This window comes from Elephantulus edwardii, unplaced genomic scaffold (assembly GCF_000299155.1).
Source record: "Elephantulus edwardii isolate Elephantulus edwardi_28Jun2011 unplaced genomic scaffold, EleEdw1.0 scaffold00071, whole genome shotgun sequence".
NCBI classification, from domain to species: domain Eukaryota; kingdom Metazoa; phylum Chordata; class Mammalia; order Macroscelidea; family Macroscelididae; genus Elephantulus; species Elephantulus edwardii.
In genome coordinates this window covers 6,911,858-6,934,011 of record NW_006399821.1, presented here as the reverse complement: position 1 = coordinate 6,934,011, position 22,154 = coordinate 6,911,858, and the positions used below count along the sequence as shown (strand labels likewise).

General features: G+C 40.3%; 1 protein-coding gene across 1 annotated transcript in view; it reads left to right on the top strand.

The window, feature by feature from the left end:
• GALNT2 (UDP-N-acetyl-alpha-D-galactosamine:polypeptide N-acetylgalactosaminyltransferase 2 (GalNAc-T2)) overlaps window positions 1-22,154 on the top strand; it is a 161,045-nt gene that overhangs the window by 119,142 nt on the left and 19,749 nt on the right. Inside the window, exons 8-11 of the mRNA XM_006888756.1 lie at window positions 1,346-1,433; window positions 2,761-2,848; window positions 4,028-4,131; window positions 11,406-11,532. Of these exons, the coding sequence (XP_006888818.1) occupies window positions 1,346-1,433; window positions 2,761-2,848; window positions 4,028-4,131; window positions 11,406-11,532 (407 nt within the window). The remainder of the gene's footprint in view (window positions 1-1,345; window positions 1,434-2,760; window positions 2,849-4,027; window positions 4,132-11,405; window positions 11,533-22,154) is intronic.

Sequence of the window (22,154 nt, the reverse complement as noted above, 5' to 3'; positions counted from 1 at the left end):
CCTTTCCTGAAGTAACAAATGAGTGTTGTTTCAATAAAGTTGTGCTTAGATTGTTTCTAAATGTATAAAAAAATCACAGGAGCCTACTAAGTGTGGGTATGGTCCTTGCTTCATTCAAGCAAATAATGCCTGAGCCATTTAAGAAACATGGCTGTTTTAGCTCATCCTCCCCCCTTACCCGGAAAATAATGTGTCTTTATGAGAGCAAACTATACTTGGACCAGGAGACAGTCATCAGAACAGAGCAAGGGAATAGTGCATGGTTCAAAATCAGGAAGAGAGTGCGTCAAGGATGTCGTACTGTCTCCATACCTTCTCAGTCTATATGTGGAACAGATTATCTGGGAGGCTGGGCTCTATGAGGAGAAATGTGACATCAGGACTGGAGGAAGATCTATCAACAGTCTGCGTTATGCAGATGACACAACCTTGCTTGCTGAAACTGAGGAGGACCTGAAGCACTTGCTGCCGAAGGTCAAGGGCTGCAGCCTTCGATGTGTATTGAAGCTCAGTGTCAAGAAAACAAAGATTTTTACCACTGGCCCGATTGGCAGCATCAGAATGGATGGTGAAGGGATTGAGACTGTCAACAACTTCAGTTTGCTTGGATCTACAGTCAACACTCTTGGTACCAGCAGCTAGGAAATTAAAAGACGAATTACATCAGGAAAGTCTGCTGTCAGAGACCTCTCCAAAGTACTGAATAGCAGTGATATTAGTCTGGAGACTAAGGTGTGCCTGATACAAGCCATGATCTTTGCAATTACTTGCTATGCATCAGAAGCTGGGCAATGACTAGGGATGATAGAAGGAGAATTGAAGCCTTTGAGCTGTGGTGCTGGACATGAGTACTGAATATACCATGGACTGCTAGGAGAACAAACAAGGCTGCTCCTTGGAGGCAAGGATTCTGAGGCTTCATCTGACATACTCTGGACATGTTGCAAGGAGGGATCAGTCCTTGGAGAAGGACGTCATGCTTGGGAGAGTGCAGGGACAGCGCAGGAGAGGAAGACCCTCAATACAATGGATTGATTTAGTCACTGGGGTAATGGGAATAGGTGTGTCGGGGACAATAAGATTGGCAAGCGATAGAGTAGGGTTTTAGGGCTGTTGTGTATAAGGTCACTGAGTCACAGGCAGCTCAACAGCATATGACAACAACAGCATGAGAGTGGAGGGCAGAGATGCTTTGATGAAAAAATTGGGGCCCCCTAAAAGGCCAAGGATGGCAGCAACTGAGAAGAGCAATTCATACTGCCCTGTAACCATTTAGTATGAATTCCTTCTTCCTATGGGTGTGTGTGTGTGTACTAACTGCTCTTATCTTTTTACATTTTTTTAGGACAGAACGCGAGTTGTTTCTCCCATCATCGATGTCATTAATATGGATAACTTCCAGTATGTAGGGGCATCTGCTGACTTGAAAGGCGGTAGGTGTCAGTGCGAGGTGAAGGTAGGCCTGCTTTACCCTTGCTGTCCATATATGTGTCTCTGCCATGTCTCCAACTCACATGTGTACTGTGGATAAGAAGCATTTCACAGAGAAAGCAGCCTTCCTAAAGAATTCCGTGTGTTTCTTATTCCCCCCCCCCTTCTTTTGCTTCTGTGACTTGTCATGTTTTATCGTGTTTGAGGTCCTCCCTCCCCCAGAAATGGTGCAGATTGGAGGGACACTAAGATTGGGCTGCAGTGTAGGGAATTAGGGAGTGGAAAATTTGTTGAATTTTTTTCTTCCTCTCTTCATTCCAGTTCTTCTTTGGTAGCCTGTATCTCTTAAAGGTGTGGTCACTCAATTTGACCCTGATATCATCCCATCTCTCTACCTCAGCCTAGTCATTCACTGAATCCTGTTAGTTTTAACTACTTATATATGGTTCCTTCCCTCCTCTGGTCACCACTGTCACTGCCTTACCTCATGTCTAGGTCATCTTGTGTTAGAAGCCACCCCCACCCCACCCACCCCCGCCATCTTTGTCGGTCTCACATCCAGCTTCCAGAGCCCCAAGGTTCTTTGTCTGATGCACCCTTTCCCCTCACACAGATGACCAGAGGCCATCACTCTCTAGGAAAGGCAGGGCTGTGTTATGCTGGTTTTGCTGGCAGAATGCACCACACTGGTCTGTCCCCTCGTGAAGGAAAGCAAAACCTGACATTTGATGGCAAGGCTGTGCAAGGCTAGTGTTCTTCCGTCCAGAGTGGCCTGTGAGTTGTGAACTGGAATAGGGCAGCTGCCAAACTGACTGAGAGGAAGATCATTGTGCCCCACTTTGCCGCTTCTTTTGGCTCATTTTCATCTACAAGCTTTTACACGTCCACATTCTAATTTTGAGGAAGGAGTTTGTAGGCCCAGGGAGCCAATTCTACTCTGTCTGTGCCCTCCTAAATAGTTTTGGCCTTTGGAGAACACTGGAAACGTGGAGACAGATTTTTCTCTAATAATTCTTTTTTTTAGACTCCTTACAGACATGAATGTGTTCTCTTGTGTTTTGCTTTTATTCTTATACATTGTAATTTTCAAGAACTCTGACCCATAGCTTCTATTTTGGGCAAATTTTTTGGGGAAAAAAAATTCAGATGCAGTCATCTATCTGGTTTCTCTGCCCAGCCATGTGCCCTAATTTCCCTCTCTCTTCTTCATATTTTCCTGACTTTTGCTTTTTGTTTTTCATTGAGTCCTATGCAAGTATCAGGTGTTTCAAAGCAGTAAGGATCCCAGGCACTCATGCTATTTGCCCTTTTTCTTTTCTATCACTGTAGGCTTTGACTGGAATTTGGTATTCAAGTGGGATTACATGACCCCTGAGCAAAGGAGAGCCCGCCAAGGGAACCCAGTGGCCCCTATAAAGTAAGTGCTGCTCCTATTGGTGCCCTCAGAAAAGAACCCATGTCATCATCTTCCCTGAACACATCAAACTCTACCCCTCTATCTACAGCTCCCCTTGTCCTATATAGTAAGGATAGTTTCTGCCACAAGGGCATAGAAGAAGCTTTTGAAGACTCCTTTCTCAAGTGAAGTCTATGGAGCATTTGATGTAGCAGATTGGGATCTCTGCTTGGTTCCTAACACTATAAATGGAGTGCCCAACAGGGCAAGTCCTGTCCACTTCAATCTGGCATGTCCTCCCGGTAGAACTCTAGTAGAGGCCACTAGTGCTTGTCACATCAGCTTCCCGTGAAAATCACCTAACCATGCAGCCAAGACTCTGGCTTTTGGGGCACCTCAAGATGCTTTTTTCTGGCTAGGGAGAGAGTATGGGAGACCATATTGAGTAAATTGTCATACACAGTAGAGTAGATGATTTCTACAAAGTACAGAGTCCTGAAATATATTTTCTCATTGTAGATAACATTTTAATTCTCACAGTGTTACTACAGAAACAAAGCAGAGGCCCAGGAAATACGTTGTTAGCAGCCCCTTTTCTAAGCAATGAGGAAGTGACATATGCCATGAATTCCATTTTACAGATGAAAATACAAATTCATATAATGACAGTCATAAAACAAAGCAAACCCACTGCCCTTGGCTTGATACTGACTCAGAGTGACCCTGTGAGAAACGTAACCTGCCCTCTATGGTTTTCAAGTCTATGAGTCTTGACAAAAGCAGACAGCCACCTCGCCAACATGTATTGAGCAGTTTCTAAATGTACTGGGTAATCTGATGTTTCTTATTTTTAAAAAATTCTTATAATTACTCTGTGAGGAAGATGAGAACTAAAAAGGTTAAATTGACAAGTTGACAAATGTTTCAATCTCAAACAACCCAGCTGCAGAGCACACACTCCCAACCTGGGAGCTACCTGGATGGTGGTTCACTATGGTTGGTGCCAGGAAGGTATGTTAGTTAGGTATTAGAGAATAATAGCGAAAGGACTGCTGTCTGAAACTCTGAGTGAAGACCCATGACTTTGAGGTTATTTTTAAGGACAACTTGTAGTTCAGGAACCTTAGGTGAAGAGGGCTTATATTCTAATTCTGAAGTCCAACCTCTTCTTTCTTCCCATCCTTCTTTTTACTTCCTTAGAACACCCATGATTGCCGGGGGGTTGTTCGTGATGGATAAGTTCTACTTTGAAGAGCTGGGGAAATATGATATGATGATGGATGTATGGGGAGGAGAAAACTTAGGTATGTATGAACCTGTTTCTTCTGAGTTAATTCAGTAGTGGGCTAAAGACAACTTAAAATTCTATTTAAACAAGAATTCTTTCCTGCCCACCCTAGAAAGGTATAAATGAAAAATGGAAGCTTTGAAAGTATTATTTGGCAAGAGTGTACAGAACCCAGAATGGTAATTGGTAAAAAATGTTTAAAAAGAGTTCAAGTAACCACTCATTGCCAAAATTTATCCCCAGTATAATTATAAATGACCACCTTTTACTCTTAAGAGTGTCTTGGATTGGGCAACTTAGTGTGTCAACCTAAATTAGAGAGTTAATATCTTGGTAGAAAGTTCAGGCTTTTTAATATCCTGTGAATCCGAGAATTTTGAAAGCAAAGTTCATTTTCGGCCACCTTGAGGGAGTCATGAATGCCTGGCCAGTGTGACTGAATATCATTTTGGGGATCAGATGAGGTAGAAAGACCTTGGCATATGGTTTCTTCTGGACTATTTTTGTGAGTAGTTCTAATTGGGTTTGATTTATTTTTATTTCTTTTTTTCTAAGTAACTATAAGTTCTTTTTACTCAAACTTATATGGTTAATTATTATTAGGTGCTGTTGAGTCAACCACAAGTGCTAGCAACCCTATAAACAACAGATCAAACCTTCCCTGCCCTTCACCATCCTGTCATTACAATCTCTGCCATTCTCAACTTCACTGTTGCAGGCATGTGTATTTTTATGCATTCTCTTTCATTTTTACAACTTAACAACTTTCCTAGAGTCATGCATTCCATGTTCCAATAATTAGTGGGTGATTGCAGCTATTTCAACTCTTTTCAAGTGTTGCGCCATCAGGCGATCATCAGGTCTTTGATTGGGTGAAAACTCTACTCATCCCATCAGCATCATTAAGGTACACTCTGCTTTGAGGAGGACGCTCTTCCCCAGTTGCATTTCGAGTGCTTTGCAACCTGAAGGACTCATTTTCTGACACTATATCCAGCAATTTGCTTTTGTTATTCATACGATTTTCAAAGACCTGTTCTTTCAGAATTAGATGGCCAGTCTTGCTTTTTACCCTATGGGTCTGGAAGCTCTGCTGAAACCTGTGTACTCGGGGTGACCCTGCTACTGTTTGAAATATCAGTGGTGTAACTTCCAGCATGACACCAACACACAGTCCACCACAGAACAGAAAACTGGCAAGTGAATGGTAATTAGCCTGAAGGATAATGCCGTTTGATTGACTTTGGTCTACCACAGTAGCTGTGTCACATTTAGAACACAGATGATTTTTTTAAAAAAACTAAACAAAAACATAGCTCAATATATGAGTGTTTCATGGAAAATCAGTTTATTCCATTAACTTCTAACAAAACCAGTTAAAAAATAACTAAAGAGGGTTTTTTCAATTACTTTCCTTTGTTTCACTTTAAGGCTTTCAGGTGTTTGAAATTATGCATTAGTTTTTAAATTGCATTCATGTTGAGTGGATATACCCTACAAAAGGAAGAAAAATGAAGCTACTATAATTTTTAGTAGTATCTGCTTATGACAGAGACTTAAATACTGGAGTTCCTATTAGTTAAATAGCAAAACAGAACCACCCTAGCCTTTTATTTTTCTGTAACTTTATAATGTTGAACATTTTATATTTGTGATAATATCAAATCACTGGAGGAGCTCTCTGAATTGATTTGGTCTTAAGGACATCTCATAAAGCAATAACTACACAAAAAAAACATGGGTCAAATTCCTTCTTGTTGAAAGTTCTTTGACTATGCATTGACCTTAGATAGAATCTAGACTAAAGTCACCTAAGCTTGAAAGACTTCAGAAGAGAATGTTGAGTCCACCTTTCTCCATAGATGTCATTTGTGGAGTATGATTCTTGTGCTTTCTACATCATGACAAAATACAATAGCTGTACATGGATATTACTCCTGGTTGACTTCTTCAAGTCCTTGACCCATCCCAGAGCTTTCAGCTAACAGTATGCATATATGACAGCCTGTCTTTATTTTCACAAAATTGTTCCCCACCCTGCTGTGTGAGATGGGACTTCCACTGTGCCTACTCATAGGAATCCCATTCCACAAATCAGTAAGAAAGAGGGGAAGCTCCAGCAGGTTGAGGGTTTTTTGAGGGGGCCAGGTGAGGGCGATACCAACTGAAATCTGTTGCTTCCAGGACATTCTTTAGAATGTTAATTGTTGTACCCCTTCTTTATTAACATGCTCTCATACACATGAACACCCACACGAACCATTTGTCCTAGATAAGGTCTAGTGGTGTGTACATGGTATCAAGGAAAAGCCAGTACTAAGAAGAGACAAGGAATTGCATTATTGGACTGTTTTTGCTCAAACTCCTGTGCCTGTTTACCTATCACACAAGAGCAGGTAGCTTTTTGAGAGGCAGAAGAGGCAAAGAGAGCCTGGCCTTAGTGAAACGGCATGCTCCAGCTTTCCCCATCCTCGTCTGGGTAACATCATGGTAGACAGAGAAAAGATTGACATTGTCAACAATTTCATCTTGCTTGGATCCACAATCAACACCCATGGAACAAACAGACAAGAAACCAGCAGAAGATGTGTTGCATTGAGAAAATCTGTCAAGGACCTCTAAAATACTAAGAAACAATTATATCAGTTCAAAGACTAAGGTGCACCTGATTCAAGTTACGGTCTTTTCAGTTACTTGATATACACCTGAAAGTTGGACAATGACTAAAGATGACAGAAGAAGAATCAATGTCTTTGAGTTGTGGTGTTGGAAAATAACATTGACTTTCTAATGGACTACCAAAAGAACAAACAAATTGGTCCTGAAAAAAGTGCAACCAGTGTGTTCTTGATATGCAAGGAGAGTGAAGCTTTATCTCACATACGTTGGGCTTGTTAGAAAGGGCCAGGTCTTGGAAAAGGACATCTGAGAGTAAGATTCTCAAAAAAGTATATTGACACATTGACAGTAACAGTTCACTCAAATATCTCAGAGATGATGAAGATGGCACAGGAAAGGGCATGATTTACATTTATTATTCATGGAGTGGCTGTGTGACATAGTTCAACAGCATCTAATAACAGTAACAATATACCAGATGAGTGAAAAAATTTCTTTACTACTGCTATTACTGTATGTACTTATTAGTAAAGCCATTAAAAAGAGAAAAAGATTAATCCTTAGCTCTCCTAAGACCTACTCTTGTAAGAGTAAGCTCCTTAGGAAAAGGGTCTTCTCACATGCTAAGCGCTTTCAATGCAAAATTAACAGCTAGTGCTTTCCTGAATAAAGCTCTGAAAGCAGGGCTTTGAGCCAGTTCATCCCAGTTTGACCTGCTTATGAGGTGCTGATAGAGTAGGTAATTCTCCGCCATTGAGTCAGACAGGAGGAGATGGCCCATCTTTTCCCACTTGTGGATTTGAACCACCATAGAGGTGCCATCTTTAGGTTCGCCCAACTCGCTGCAGACTACACTGGACTCCCTAGAAGGTAGCTTGTAGGGCCAAAATACAGGTACAGAATGCCTAATTAAAAACCACAGGTTATATGAAGTAATCTTCCACTAGCTTTGGGTCCAGGAGAAAGCAGTGGTGAATATAGCTGTGGTTATACTTAGCCTTAAACGTCTAAGCATATTCCTGGTTTAAAATTGGGTTTAAGATTTCCTGGAGAGAGGGCAAAGTCCCTCCCTAATCTTGGATGATTAATTTTTTTTCTTATGAGAATGTGTATATACAAGTTTTCTTTCTTTAAATACAGAGACCTCATTTACTCACAGTTTTGCTGGACACTTACAGGACTGTAGCCTTAAATATGGATTGCATCTCAAAATCAAGAAAACAAATTCCTCACCATAGGATCAATAGTCAACATTAGGATAGATGGAGAAAGGATTGAAGCTGTCAATAATTTCATCTTGCTTGGATCAGTAATCAACATTCTTGGGACCAGCAGTCAGAAAATCAGGAGACATACTGCATTGGGCAAGTTGTCTGTCAGCTCTCCAAAATGCTGAAGAACAGTGATGTCAGTTTGAAGACTAAGGTGCACCTGATTCAGATGATGTTCTTTTTCAGTCATATGCTATGCATCCAAGAGCTGGACAGTAAATAAGGATAACAGGAGAAGAATTGATACCTTTGAATTGTGATGCTAGAGGAAAGTACTGCATATCGCATGGACTGCCAGAATAACAAAGAGATATGGCTGGGGAAAAGTGCAGCCAGAATGCTCCTTGAGGCAAAGGTGGTGAAGCTTCATCTTTCATAACTTTGGACATCAAGCTTGATAAGGCTATTTGTTGGAAAGGGACATCATGCTTGGACATATGGAGGGTTGGTGCAAAAAAGACTTCCAACCAGATGGATTGACACAGTGATTTCAGCAGTGGGCTCTAGTGTATGAGAGATGATAAGGATTGCAAAGGACAGGGCAGGGTTCAGAGCAGCTGTTAAAGGGTTACTATGAGTTATACTTGACTCAACAGTCCCTAACAGAAGGAACACAAATCCTTCCCTGCATGTGCTTGGACAGGTGTGACAAAGGAATTGCTTTTTTCTGTCTGGAATAGCTGTGCACATGTCACCGAGTTTTGTGACTTTAGCCTGTGGAGTAAGAAGAGGGCCGAAGGCTCTTTCACCTAAGCCATTCACACTGTGCCGTGTTGTACCGTCTCACAACACTGCTGCTTGTCCTGGACATCTGACATCCTCTCACTTTATAGTTTGAGATGGTTCCATGTTGGGTGTGAGTGACAGCTAACTCAATAGATAATGGTTTTGACTAATGGTCTCTCCAGCATGTTATGGGACTCTTAAATATAACAGAAGAAAATACGCTTGTATATAAACTTATAAAACTTGTACAAAAAATTTAATACTTGCAAAATTATACTTGGATCCACAGTCAGCATCCTTGGTACCGTTGTTGTTGTTGTTATGTGCTGTCGAATCATCTGCGACGCATAGTGATCCTATGTACAGCAGATCTGAATTCTACTCTGTCTCAGTCTCACTGATTCTAACACATGAACCCTCACTGCCTCAGTGACTGTATCAATCCATTTCATCTATGGTCTTCCTCTCCTACCTGTCCCTCCACCCTTTCAAGCATGATGCCCTTTTCCAAGGATTGGTCCCTCCTGGCTTCATGCCCGAAGTGTGTGAGACAGAGCAAAATCCTAGCCTCCAAGGAGAAACTTGGTTTTACTCCAAGACAGACCTATTTGTTTTCTTGGCGATCCTTGGTACTAGCAGTCAAGAAATCAAAAGATGAATCCAATTGGGAAAATCTGCTATTAAAGACCTTTTCAGAGTACTGTAGCAATGCGGTCAGTTTAAAGACTAAGGTGCATCTGATCCAGGCCATCATCGTCTTAATTACTTGTTACACATCTGAAAATTAGACAGTCAATAAGTTTGGCAGAAGAAGAATCGATGTCTTTGAGTTGTGATGTTGGGGATGAGTACTGAATATTGCATGGCCTGCCAAGAGAACTAACTCATTTGTCATGGAGAAAGTGAAACCAGTGTACTCCTTGAACGCAAGGACAGTAAAACTCCATCTCACATACTTTGACCATGCTTTTAGGTGTTGCTGACTCTTGGAGGAGGACATCATGCTTGGAAGGGTCAGTGCAAGAAAGGAAGACCATCAACAAGATGGATTTATACTGTGACTGTAAACAATGGGCTTGAGCATATCAGACATGATGGGAATGGTACAGGATAGGGCAGGGTTCTGAGCTGTTGTTCATAGGGTTAGTATGGGTCACAGTAGATTGAACATTACAAAACAAGAACAATGTTAGTTATGTCTTTTTGGTTTGTCTTTCTTGTTTTTAGTCAAATTTCTGATTCAAATTCTCATTCAAAAAGTGTAGTGTAGTCCACAGGCGCCTTGTGTTACGCCCTATTCAAGGCACCCTGATTACCCATTGTGTGCACAGAACCAGGATGTGTATTTAAGCTAACAAGGTCATGCCTGGTACCATAATGACTCCTTGTCTTTGTGCGAAAGTCCTGTTGATGCAAAGTAATAGCCTTTTCAGAGGTGGTTACTTCCTGATGATTAAGTGTACTGGGCCACTTTGTCATATCTATCATTAAGTTTATCATCCATACGTGCTACCGCTACCGTAACATGTAAGGTTAACTTGACCAGGTGGCTTGAGGCCAGCTAGCCTACAAGAACAAACATAAATTTTGTAGTCAAAGGGAAGATTTTTATTTTCCTGTACAGAAAAAGATGTGTTCTTCCACATTGAAACTATATTTTAGAGAAAGGTGGCATAAAAGGTTGATGTTATTTTTAACATTAAAGCTTAATTGTGGATGTTAAGTATCTTTTTTTAGTCTGGGTATTTGAGCTTCAGTGTTCACTTTGCTAACAGTGTGCATACTAAGCAAGTGGAAAGCCATGACTCCTTGATCATGAACAGCTAGTAAAGAATCCAAGGCAAGTGGTTCATCAGACAATGGCCAGGATGACTGTGATATTACTGAACTGTGCAGGATATGTTAACCCACTGCCATCGAGTTGACTCCAACTAGCAGCCAGCCCTTGATTGGATAAATCTTTTTAGGAGAAGACTATCCTCCCATCTTTCTTTTGTGGAGTAGTTAGTGGATCCAACCACGGATATTTAGTTAACACAACAAGGAATGCACTTCACCACAAGAGTGCCTCAAGCTTGTGGCAAGAGATCTTTATGTTAAAAATAGACTGAAAAAAGTTGTATTTGTCTCAAGGTTAATGAGGCAAGGATGGCAAAACTTCGTCTTGCATACTTTGGGCATGTTGCAAAGAAAGGCTTTTCCTTGGAGAAGAACTTCTTGCCTGGAAAGATGAGGGGACAGTGAAGGAGAGGAAGATTCTCAATGAGGTGTATAGACACAGTAACTGCAGCAGTGGCCTCGGATGTGTCAGAAACTGTGAGGATGGCACAGGATAAGACAGATTTCAGCTCTGTTATTCATAGAGTCGCCATGAGTCGTACTTGACTTGACAGTACCTAACAACAACAAGGTTTATAGTTTGAATTTAAACAGTATTTGTACTGAACAAACCTTCTTGACTGGACCGTGAGGTCCAAAAACTCTGGGCAGGTAAAATGCCTCCATGGTATTGGTGGTATCATTCAGAATTGTATTCTGGAAAGGGGCCTCTCTCTCACATGAATCTCCTTCAGACACTGGGCTCCAAAGATCCACGGGTGAGGAACAGTGGGTGTGCCATGCACCCTAGTCAGAAATGCTGTGATCACCACTGTGGTCTCATTTGTGCCTGCAGAGATCTCTTTCCGAGTGTGGCAGTGTGGTGGCAGCTTGGAGATCATCCCCTGCAGTCGTGTGGGACATGTGTTCCGGAAGCAGCACCCTTACACCTTTCCAGGCGGAAGTGGGACAGTTTTTGCTCGGTAAGTTATGAGAGGCTGAGCAAGGACAGAATATTTCTAACCAGTACCCAGATAGATGACTTTTTAACTTTCTGGAAACGGTCCTCAGTGGGTCAGTGGGTGAGTGGTTAAGGGCAAACTTTTGCAGCAGAGTGGTAAAGAGTATGCTGTAGATGCAGCACTTTGAGTAACCCTCAGGACGGTACAATAAGAAGCTAGTCTTGAAAGTTACATCAGTTTGTAAAAGTGGTCCTCAGTTTCCATGAGCTGGAGTAGAGAAGGATGTACTATAAAGGGTGTTTTTAGAGTGATAGAATTTCTTTTTTTTTTTTTTTTTAAATCCAGTTTGTGGTGGTAGTAATACAAATCTATATGGGGATGAAAATTCATAGAACTATTTGTCCTCTAATAAATGTTGTGGGAAAATATTATTTTAAAGAAGACTGTTATTGAATTGATTTGGACTCAGTGGTGACACCATGGGTATCATAGTGAAACTGGTTTTTAATAGGGTGTTTAATATCTGATTTTTCAAAATAGATCACCAGGCCTTTCTTGCAAGATTCCTCTAGGTGGTCTCAAACCACCAACCTTTTGGTTAGTAGATGAGCACATTAGCCATTAAGTGGGGCCTCCTCTAAAAGATATAATGTCTAAACAATTGTAACATAAACCCATATTTAATTCTGGTGATATAAAGCAAAACCAAAAAACTTTCTATGGAAGAAAGATGTAGTAGTCTGCTTCGTACAGATTTACAGCCTTGGAAACACTATGAGCAAACTACTCTGCCCTATAGGTTCACTATGAGTCAGAATTCAACTTGACAATAGTTGGTTGGGTTTTTAGTTGTATTCTAGTAAGAATGACAATGCCAAATGCAAGGGTTTTCTATGGAGAAAAATAGAAAATTACTGGTCGATCAATGTGAAATATTGCCTGGGAAATTACTTAAGATACTAAAGATGAAACACTATACAAGGTAGCAAGCTTTACCTCAAAGTAGTTATCTTTTAGCACAATAGATAGTTAAATATGTAGACAATTAAGGAGGATTGACTGCAATGCTAATAGATGCTGTGAAAGACCAGAGGGACTGGATAGGCAAAGGTTGGTTATGCACAAAGTGATGCTATTGGAGTTTAGACCTAAAAGGTAGAAAAGATATAACACTGTGCACACTATAAATAATGGTGTGTAAAGTTTTATGAGTTTCTTGTTTTTCAGTGCTGCATAGTATTCCATTGTGTGAATATACCTTTTATTTATCCCATTTGTTTATGGGCACTTGGTACATTATGCTGAGTGAAATATCTCAGTCTCAAAAGGATAAATGCTATATAGCATCACTGGTACAAAGAAGGACGGACATGGGAGATTGGGAGAAGAATAGGAAAAGAGTGGATAGATAACAAACACTGTTTTGGAACAGATGAAGGAAGGAACTGTTTAAAATGAATATATAGTTAGGCAATATATGTAAGACAGTGGTCCAGAATAAGAGGTGCCTTGCAAAGAAAACTGGAGGAGGGAAGGAAATTATGCAACAATGAATAAATATTTTTTTAAAAAGTAAACAACCACCAATGAATATTTTTTAAAAGTGAACTGAGGAAGGAGAGGGAGGAAAATATGCAACAACAAATGAGTGAAAATCCAGCTTTTCTGTAAACTTCTGTTAAAATCACAATTTAAATTAAAAAAATTATATTACTTTTAAAAAAATGATGTGAAGGCAGAGATGTCATCTGACCTCCTTTAACTTCAGTCCTCACCATCAGTCACAACAGCCCAAGGGTGATTCCTATAAGGAATTCCTCCACCCAGTTCTGAGACCAACTCTGCTGGTTTCAGTAATTCACTGTGGTTGGTTATGTATCACACAGACTCTTGTTGTTGTTATGTGCCACCAAGTTGAGTACAACTCATAGCAGCACTATAAATACCAGAGCTGAGCCCTATCCTGTGCCATCCTCACAGTCTCACACACACTTTAGCCCATTGCTGCCTTTACTCTGTCATTCTGTCTTGATGTGAGTCTTCCTCTCTTTGTTGACCCTCTACTTTTCCAAGCACAGTGTCCTTTTCCAAAGAATAAAATCTCTCCTAGCAACATGCTCAAAGTGTGTGAGATGAAGTATCTCCATCCTTGCCTCTAAGGAGCACTCTGGCTCCATTTTTCCAAAGATACACCTGTTTGTTCTTTTGGTAGTCAGTGGGATAGTCTGTCCTCTTCTCCAACACAACTCAAAGGCATCAATTCTTATTTTGTCATCCTTATTTATTGTTTTTTCATTTTCCTTACTCATCCTTATTCATTGCACATCAGGTGTTTAGGAAGATCGTGGCCTGAATCAGGCACAATTTAGTCCTGAAATTGACATCATTGCACCTTGATATTTGGAGAGGTCCTTGACAGAGGACCTCTTAGCTCCTGACTGCTAGTGTCAGAGGTATTAATTGTGAAGCCGAGTAACATGAAATCGTTGACGGTTTCAGTCTTTTCTCCATCTATCATGTTTCTAATCAGTCCAGTAGTGAGAATCTGTCTTCTTGATATTGAGATGAAATCCATATTCAAGGCTGTGTAGACACATACTATAGTCATGATGATATTCTTTATTAGGGAAGTAACAGGTTACAGTTTAAGATCAGGAGGGACTCAAGATACAGGTTCTTCAGTCAGAACAGCTGCATTGACTTGCTGCTTCAAGCTTCTCTCTGTTCCTTAACTTCACATCTTCGTAGCTGCCCTGCTCGAGCAAGTGTTACAAAGCTCTTTTTGCTCAGGGGTCTGCATTTGACTCATCTTCATCTGACTTCTAGTTCTTGAGTCTAGTCTTGAGTCCGTGAGTGGACTGTCATCTGACTTCATTCTTTAGGCCTGTGAGCGGCCTTTGAGCCACCAGCCTATTGTCTGACAGGAAAATTGATGCCTTTGAATTGTGGTGTTGATGAAGAGTTTTGGAAAAGGTACAGCCAGTGTGCTCCTTAAAGGCAAAGATGGTAAAGCTTTGTCTGATATAGTATGGGCATCTTGCTTTTTGGACAGAGGCTATTCCTTGCAGAGGGATATCATGTTTGGAAAAGAGGAGAGATCAAGAAGGAGAGGTATACCCTCAACCAAATGGACTGCCCCAGTGATTGCCTTAATGGGCTTGAGGGTGTCGGAGATTGTGAGGATGACACAGGATAAGAAAAGGTTAGCACTGCTGTTCATAGGGTCACTATGAGTCTTACTCGACTCAGTGGCACCTAACAGCAACATGGCACATATAAATGCATACGTAGAAATATCCTCTGTCAAACCTATATATGCTCTTGAGTGAACCATATGCTTTCCATATCTGTTTAGTTTCTCTTCTTGTGTATGCACTTGTAAATTATTGTTTAATATTCCTGTTATATACTTTATTTGACAGCACCAAATAATAATAATGATAAATTACTGTTATTGCCAGATTATGTGTGTTTCACATTGTTGCCTTTTATTCTTGTGTACTTCCCAGTGTTTTCATTTGCTCTATGCTGACCACCTAAAACAATGAAATACTGCCAAGAATTTAGGGAGCGTGGCCCTCGGGACTGTTTTTAATTGTTTTTGGTCAAACATTTTTCTAGGTTGTATAGCCCTGGGTTGTCCACTTGCCGTACAGAGGTAACTTATGGTTGCTGTGAAGCTGAACACTGAGACACTGATGTTTCAAATTTGATAATGGTTACCCGTGGTGGACGGTGTTGGGTGGAGCTCCCCGATTAAAACAAGCTTGGAAGCAGGAGCGGCATCCACTTCCATAAATAGCTTGCCTCCAGAAACCCTGTGCACCTGGAGAAAGGATGAAAGTCACACAGGTGTCGAGGACTTTCATTCATAGGGTCTTTACGATTCTCCTACGACTCGACGGCACTTAACAACTACAGAACTTAGACACACTGCTTGTGGGACTGTAAAATGATATAAGCAGTGTAGAAAACAGTCTAATGCTTCCTTTAAAAGTTAGAAATACAAATACCATATGAGCCGTCAATCTCCAGACTAGGTGTATATTCTTGCAAAGAGCTATGACACAAACAGATACACTTATGTTCATGATAACAAGAAGCCAAAGTGACACAGTGTTTAACATGTCTGGTTCCCCTTAGCCTCTCTGCAGTATAAGGGTGGGTAGTCTCCTCCTATAAGAATTTATGTCTGTAGAAACTTGATTGTGGGTCACTATGTTCTTTGGTTTGAATCCACCAGCTGTTCCATGAGAGAAGGATGGTCAGTCTTCTTCCATGTGATTTACTGCTTGTGAAAACCCTCTAGAGGGCAACTGTGGGTCAGTTCTGATTCAGTGGTACACAGCAACAATAGTATTCTCTGGTTGAGTTATTTGTGCATGTCCTATGCCCATGTTTAATTGGGTTGCTTATGTTTTTATTCTTGAAGTGTTGAAGTTTCTATAAATTTTAAAAATTAGTTCTTTGTTAGTTATATTGCCAAAACATTTTCCAGTCTCTAGGTTCTTTTTTTTCACTCTTTTTGGAAAAGTCTTTTGGTATGACGGTTGGGATTTTATTCTACACCGGAAACATGAGAGTTTAAACAGCTAAGTGACTTCTCTGTTTCGTGCTTTAAGAATATTCTGACTGGGGAGTAGAAGTGAGATCTGTATGCCATCACAATGGGATGATGCTCCTTTGTCTCTGCCACCCACTGCAGGTTAGGGGCCGCCTAGCCTGAAGGATGGCAGTGAGTATACTAGGGTAGATGCTAGCTACACCTGTTGTTAATCTTATGTGCTGTCGAGTAGCCTGAAACTCATAGTGGCCCTCTGTACAAAAGCTCTGAAGCCTGCCCTACCCTGAGCCAGTCTCACTGACTCTGACACATGTACCCCCATTGCCCTAGTTACTGTATCAATCCATCCAATCCTGGGTCTCCTCTCATGCACTGTGCATTCATCCTTCCAACTATCATGCCCTTCTCTAAGCACTGGACCTTCCTGGCCTCGTGCCCAAAGTATGTGAGATGGAGCTTCAAAATCCTAGCCTCCAAGGAAAAACTTGATTTCACTCTCTCCAAGTCAGACCTATTTGTTCTCTTGGTGGTCAATGGTATGTTCAAGACTCCTGTCCAGCACAACTCAGAGACATCAGTTTTTCTTCTGTCATCCTTAGTCAGTGTCTTGCTTTCTGATGCATAGCAAGTAATTGTGAAGACCATGGCCTGGATTAGTCACACCTTAGTCTCTAGACTGACATCGTTGCTTTTCAGCACTCTGGAGAGGTCTCTGACAGCAGATTTTCCCGATGCAATTAATCTTTTGATTTCTTGACTGCTGGTACTAATGTGGAACCTAGCAACCTATAATACTAACAACTTCAATCTCTTCTCCATCTATCATGGTACTGCCAGGTGGCCCAGTGGCAAGAATCTTTGTCTCCTTGATGTTGAGCTTCAGTTCATATTGAAAACTATAGTCTTTGACCTTCTGCAGCAACCTCCTCTCTTTCAGTAAGCAAGGTTGAGTCATGTGCATAGTATAGGTTGTTGATGTTGATGGGTCTTCTTCCTATCCTAATGCCACTTTCCTCCTCATAAAGCCCAGCCTCCCAAATGATCTGTTCTGCATACAGATTGAAAATGTATAGAGACAGGATGCATCTCTGACACACACTCTTCCTGATTTTGAACTATGTGGTGTTTCCCTGCTTTCTTCTGAGGACTCCTTCCTGGTCCAAGTAGAGGTTTCTCATAAGCACAATCAAATCTTCTGGGATTCCCGTTCTCCTCAAGGTTAACCACACTTTGTTGTGATCCACACAGTCAAATGCCTATGCAGAGTCAGTGAAACACAGATAGATATCCCTCTGGTACTCTTTGCTTTCTGCCAAGATCCATCTGACATTGGTGAAAATGTCTGTGGTGCCATGGCCTCATCTAAGCCCAGCTTGTATTTCCTAGTAGGTGATGATACATATTCATGGATTGGCAGTTTCAGGAGAAGAAGATTGCGAAGAATTAACTGATATGCGAGGTTTTGGTCCCACAGCTATATTGATTTTTCTGCCACTATTAAAATAGAAAAGCTAGAGTGAAAGGTGTGCTTGGAGGTGGAATTACCAGCTTATCTTTAATCTTGTGTTTTTAAAGTTATGCTGATTACAGATTACATGATATGCATGTACTCTGTAGAAAAGTTGAATCTCCATGGTGAGAATCAATGCACTGAAGACACCTAATAAAGTAAATGTAACTGTGCTTTTGACCAGATCACCTCTTTTGAGAAAGTTGTGGTTTTTTTAGGAACTATTTATTGTGTAAATATCTTTTTAAATATCTTCCTAAAAACAAAAATAGAATCCTTTACAATAAACTTTACAGTCAGACAAACCTTAGTATGTATGCTTTTTCTCTGGGCAATATAAGATTCTTTCCAGAAACCTTGTGTGTAGGCATACCAAATACCACAATCAAAGCAATTGCCATCTACCAGAAAACAATGCCTTTTCAGTAAATAGCATGTTAAGATACAGAAAATTGCTCTATATGCTTTATAAAAACAGTCCTTCCCCCATTTCACCTTACTACCTTTTTTTAGGAATATATTCCCAAAACTGTTGTTTTTATTTTGTGAGAATAATGCTGGATAAGACAACATTTTATCCTGTTCTGTATAATTGCTGAATATCACTGTTTTTGAACTCATTAAGTTGCTGTTTGCTATCTATCGAGTATAGCACAACTCATAGCGACCCTATGGACAAAGAACTGAAGCCTGTCACTAGATACTCTTACTCACTGTATAGATAACCATGATTAATAGCATACAAAAGTTTTGGAGTTTTTCTTTCTTAAAATAGCTTAAGTGTATTTTCACATATTGTATAGATGAAAAGTCAACCTAAACCTTGCTCCCTTCAAAACTCTCCGGAGAGTTTCCTTCTTATGTTTTCCAGCAAATTTCAACACTCTTTCCTGATAACATCAACAAAATAGAAATAAAGATTCATTTTCATAACCTAATTAAGAGCATATATTGTAAACTAACACTATCATCATCATCATCAGTGGAGAAGAGATTAAAGACATTCATTCTCCCTGAAAACAGGACCAGGCAAGGATGCCCACTATTCAATATAATATTAGAAGTCTTAGCAAGAGGAGGCAATAAGAGGCATCCAGATTGGCAAAGAGGAGGTAAAATTATCTCTATATGCAGATAACATGATAGTATACTTAAAAAACTCTAAAGATTTAACAAGTATACTATTTGACTTGGGTGACCCATCAGCAAAGTAGTAGGATACAAGATCACGATGCAAAAAAGTCAGTCTCATTTTTCTAAAGTAGCAAAAAGAACATTAAAAAAGGAAGTAAGAGAAAAAATTCTGCCTGCAAGATGCCAAGGCCTGTGTGGCATGACTGGGCCCAGGAGTTTCTTCACTCCACCACTTCCCCGGTGTCTGAGCAAGGCTGCAACTCAGAGGAGGTGCATTCACACTCCGACAGGCGATTCCTGCCAAATCAAGGGGCTGCAATTCTAGTGTGGCCCAGACTTCCTCCCACCCAGAGCACCTGACAATTGCCATGGTGCCTGAAGACTGCTGCCTCACCTTCCAGAGACCACAGTCCTGCCTCCTGGAGACTGCTGTCCTGCTGTCCTGTACCAGTATCACAGGTGAAGCCATTTCCTTCCCTCTCCCGGAGCCAGTATTTGAGCTGCGGACCCTTTGGGCCCAGCCTAGCTGCAGCAGTTGCCTAGCCAAGAAGACTGCTAATTCACAGGCCAACTCTCTCTCCAGTTGAAGCAAATCTTCCCTTGAGTCACAAGATCAGAGGGAAATTCTGGTAGGGTGAGTTGCCCTTCCCTCCTCTGGAGCAGTGAGCTCAGTGAGCCAAGATTATCAGACCAAGAGCCTGCTAACGCCTTAAGCACAAAAATTGCCACAGCAATGACATGGGAGAAGCAATGTACCTCACACTGTACACAAAACCTAAATAAGATATCACCTCACAGAAGTGATCATAACACAGAATCAGTGGATTTCCTGGATCCAGAAAGTCTGATGGAGCTTTCTGGCACAGAATTTAAAAGAACAGTGATTTAATACTTTCAATAGGTGAGAGACAATCTCAAACAATTACAGGATTCTAAAAGCAGAAAGCAAGAGGAACTTTAAAAAGCAGTCCAAGAAAAATGCAGATAAAACAAACACGGCACTAGAAGCTTTGGGAAAAAAACAAGAAACCACAATCAAGAATATGAGGACCAGTGTTTCAGATGCGGTCACCATGTTGAAGGGACGTACGAGCAGAATTACAGATGGAACACAGAACCAGTGAAATAGAAGACAGAGCTCTCAGCACTGATCTACTAAAACAAAAAGCACAATCAGAAAAGAAGGAAAAAGATAAAAGTCTAAGAATAATGTGGGCCACCATCAAGAGGAATAACATGTATATAATCAAAATGCCAGAACAGGAAGAAGCAAGTAAAGGCACCAAGAAATTTGTGGAAGAGTTACTAGGAGAATACTTTGCAGGTATAATGAAGAATGAGAGAATATATATTAAAGAAGCTGAGCAAACACCATATAGAATAGACCCCCGAAAGAAAAACACATATCATAATCAGACACATCATATCAGACATATCATAATCAGCAAAAAATACTGAAGGATGTCCTTCTAACAGAGATGCCATAAAAAGCAGGATGGACCAAAGACATAGCATAATCAGAACCAAAGATGAGGAGAGAATTCTGAAAGCAGCTAGGGAGAAACAAAGAGTAACCTGTAAGGGAGAGCCAATCAGATTGTCAATTTCTCAGCAGAAAGGAGTAAGCAAGGAGACAGAGGAATGACATATACCAAACAGAGAACACAGCTATCAACCAAGAATACTGTGCCCAGCAATATTGTCCATCAAATATGAAGGAGAGATCAAGATATTCTCAGAAAGGTGGAACCTAAGGGAGTTTGTAAAAATAAGACGAGCATTGCAAAAAAAATACTGAAGGATGTCCTTCTTACAGAGATGCCATAAAAAGCAGGAGGGACCAAAGTAACCAGCAACAACACCAAAAAGAACTCAGTGGAATAATAGCAATAAAACCTTGCCTTTCACTACTTAAACTCCATGTGAATAGTTTAAATGCACAAGTGAAGAGAAAAAGAGTAGCAGATTGGATAAAAAAAAACCCCAAAACCCATCAGAATATGTCTACAAGAGACAAACCTGAAAAGTGAAGATAAGGAAATATTAAAAATAAAAGGGTGGAGGGGGGGAACCAAGCAAATGGCAACCAGAAAAAAAGCAGAATAGCATTATTAATTTCTGATAAGTATTAGTGTGAAAGCGATCAGAAAGAACAAGGAAGTTCATTATATAATTCTTAAAGGGTGAATAGAACAAGAGGACACAACCATAATAAATATATATGTGCCAAATGATAGAGCTTGAAAATATACAAAATAAACAATAACAGAACTGAAAAAGTAAGTAGACAACATGATAGTAGGAGGGGTCTTTTATATATCATTCTCAAGAAAAGGTAGAAGAACTACCAGAAAGAAACCCAACAAAGATGTAGAAGAATTAAATCACACAATAAACCAATCTCATTGATACATAAACACAGGCTAAAGCATCCAAAAAAAGTGCAGTATCTCCAATATGCATAGAACATTCTCCAGAATAGATAGCATTTTAGGTCACAAAACAAGCATCAATAAATGGCAAACAAACAAGAAATATTCAAAATCTCTAGCTCTAAAAGATATGCAAATCAAAACAACTATGAGATATCATTTCACCCCGGTAATAATAGCAAACCTCAAAGAGCAACAAACAACAAATGCTGACAAGATTGTGGAGAAATTGGAACAGTTACTCACTGCTTGTGGGAGTGTAAAATCATGCAGTCACTATTTAAGGCAGTATGGTGCTATCTCCAAAAGTTGGAAATAGAAATACTAATTGACCCAGCAATTCCACTACTAGGCATATACCCTACAGAACCCAGAGCTGCAACCCAAGCAGATATATGCACACCCATGTTTATCGCTATTATTACAATTGCAAAGAGATATGCAACCCATTTACCCATAAACAAATGAATGGGTAGGAAAACTATGGTATATTCACACAATGGAATATCCTGCAGCACTAAAAAATAGGGACCTCATAAAATATTTCACAACATGGGTGACCCTGGAGGGCATTATGCTAAATGAAATATCTCAGTCACAAAATGACAAATGCTACATAATGCCACTTATAAAACAGGACTGACATGGGGGTTAGGGAGAAACTAAGAAGGAATAAATAATGAACACTGCATTGGAACAGATGAAGGAAAGAACTGTTTAAAAGGAATATATGATTAGGCATTATTGTATGACAAGGGTGCAGAATAAAAGATGGCTAGCAAAGTGGATTTGGGGAGGGATGTGGGGACAGGAAGTTATGCAACAGTGAATGAATATGTTTTTATATAAAAAACTGGGGTGTAGGGAATAAAGTGTGCAACAAAGAATGAAAAATCCAACTTTTCTATAAATTTTCTTCAAAATCACAAATAACAAAACAAAACAATTCCATTTACAGTAACTAACCAGAAAAAGTTCTTCTCTTTTCCCAACTTTCGGATTC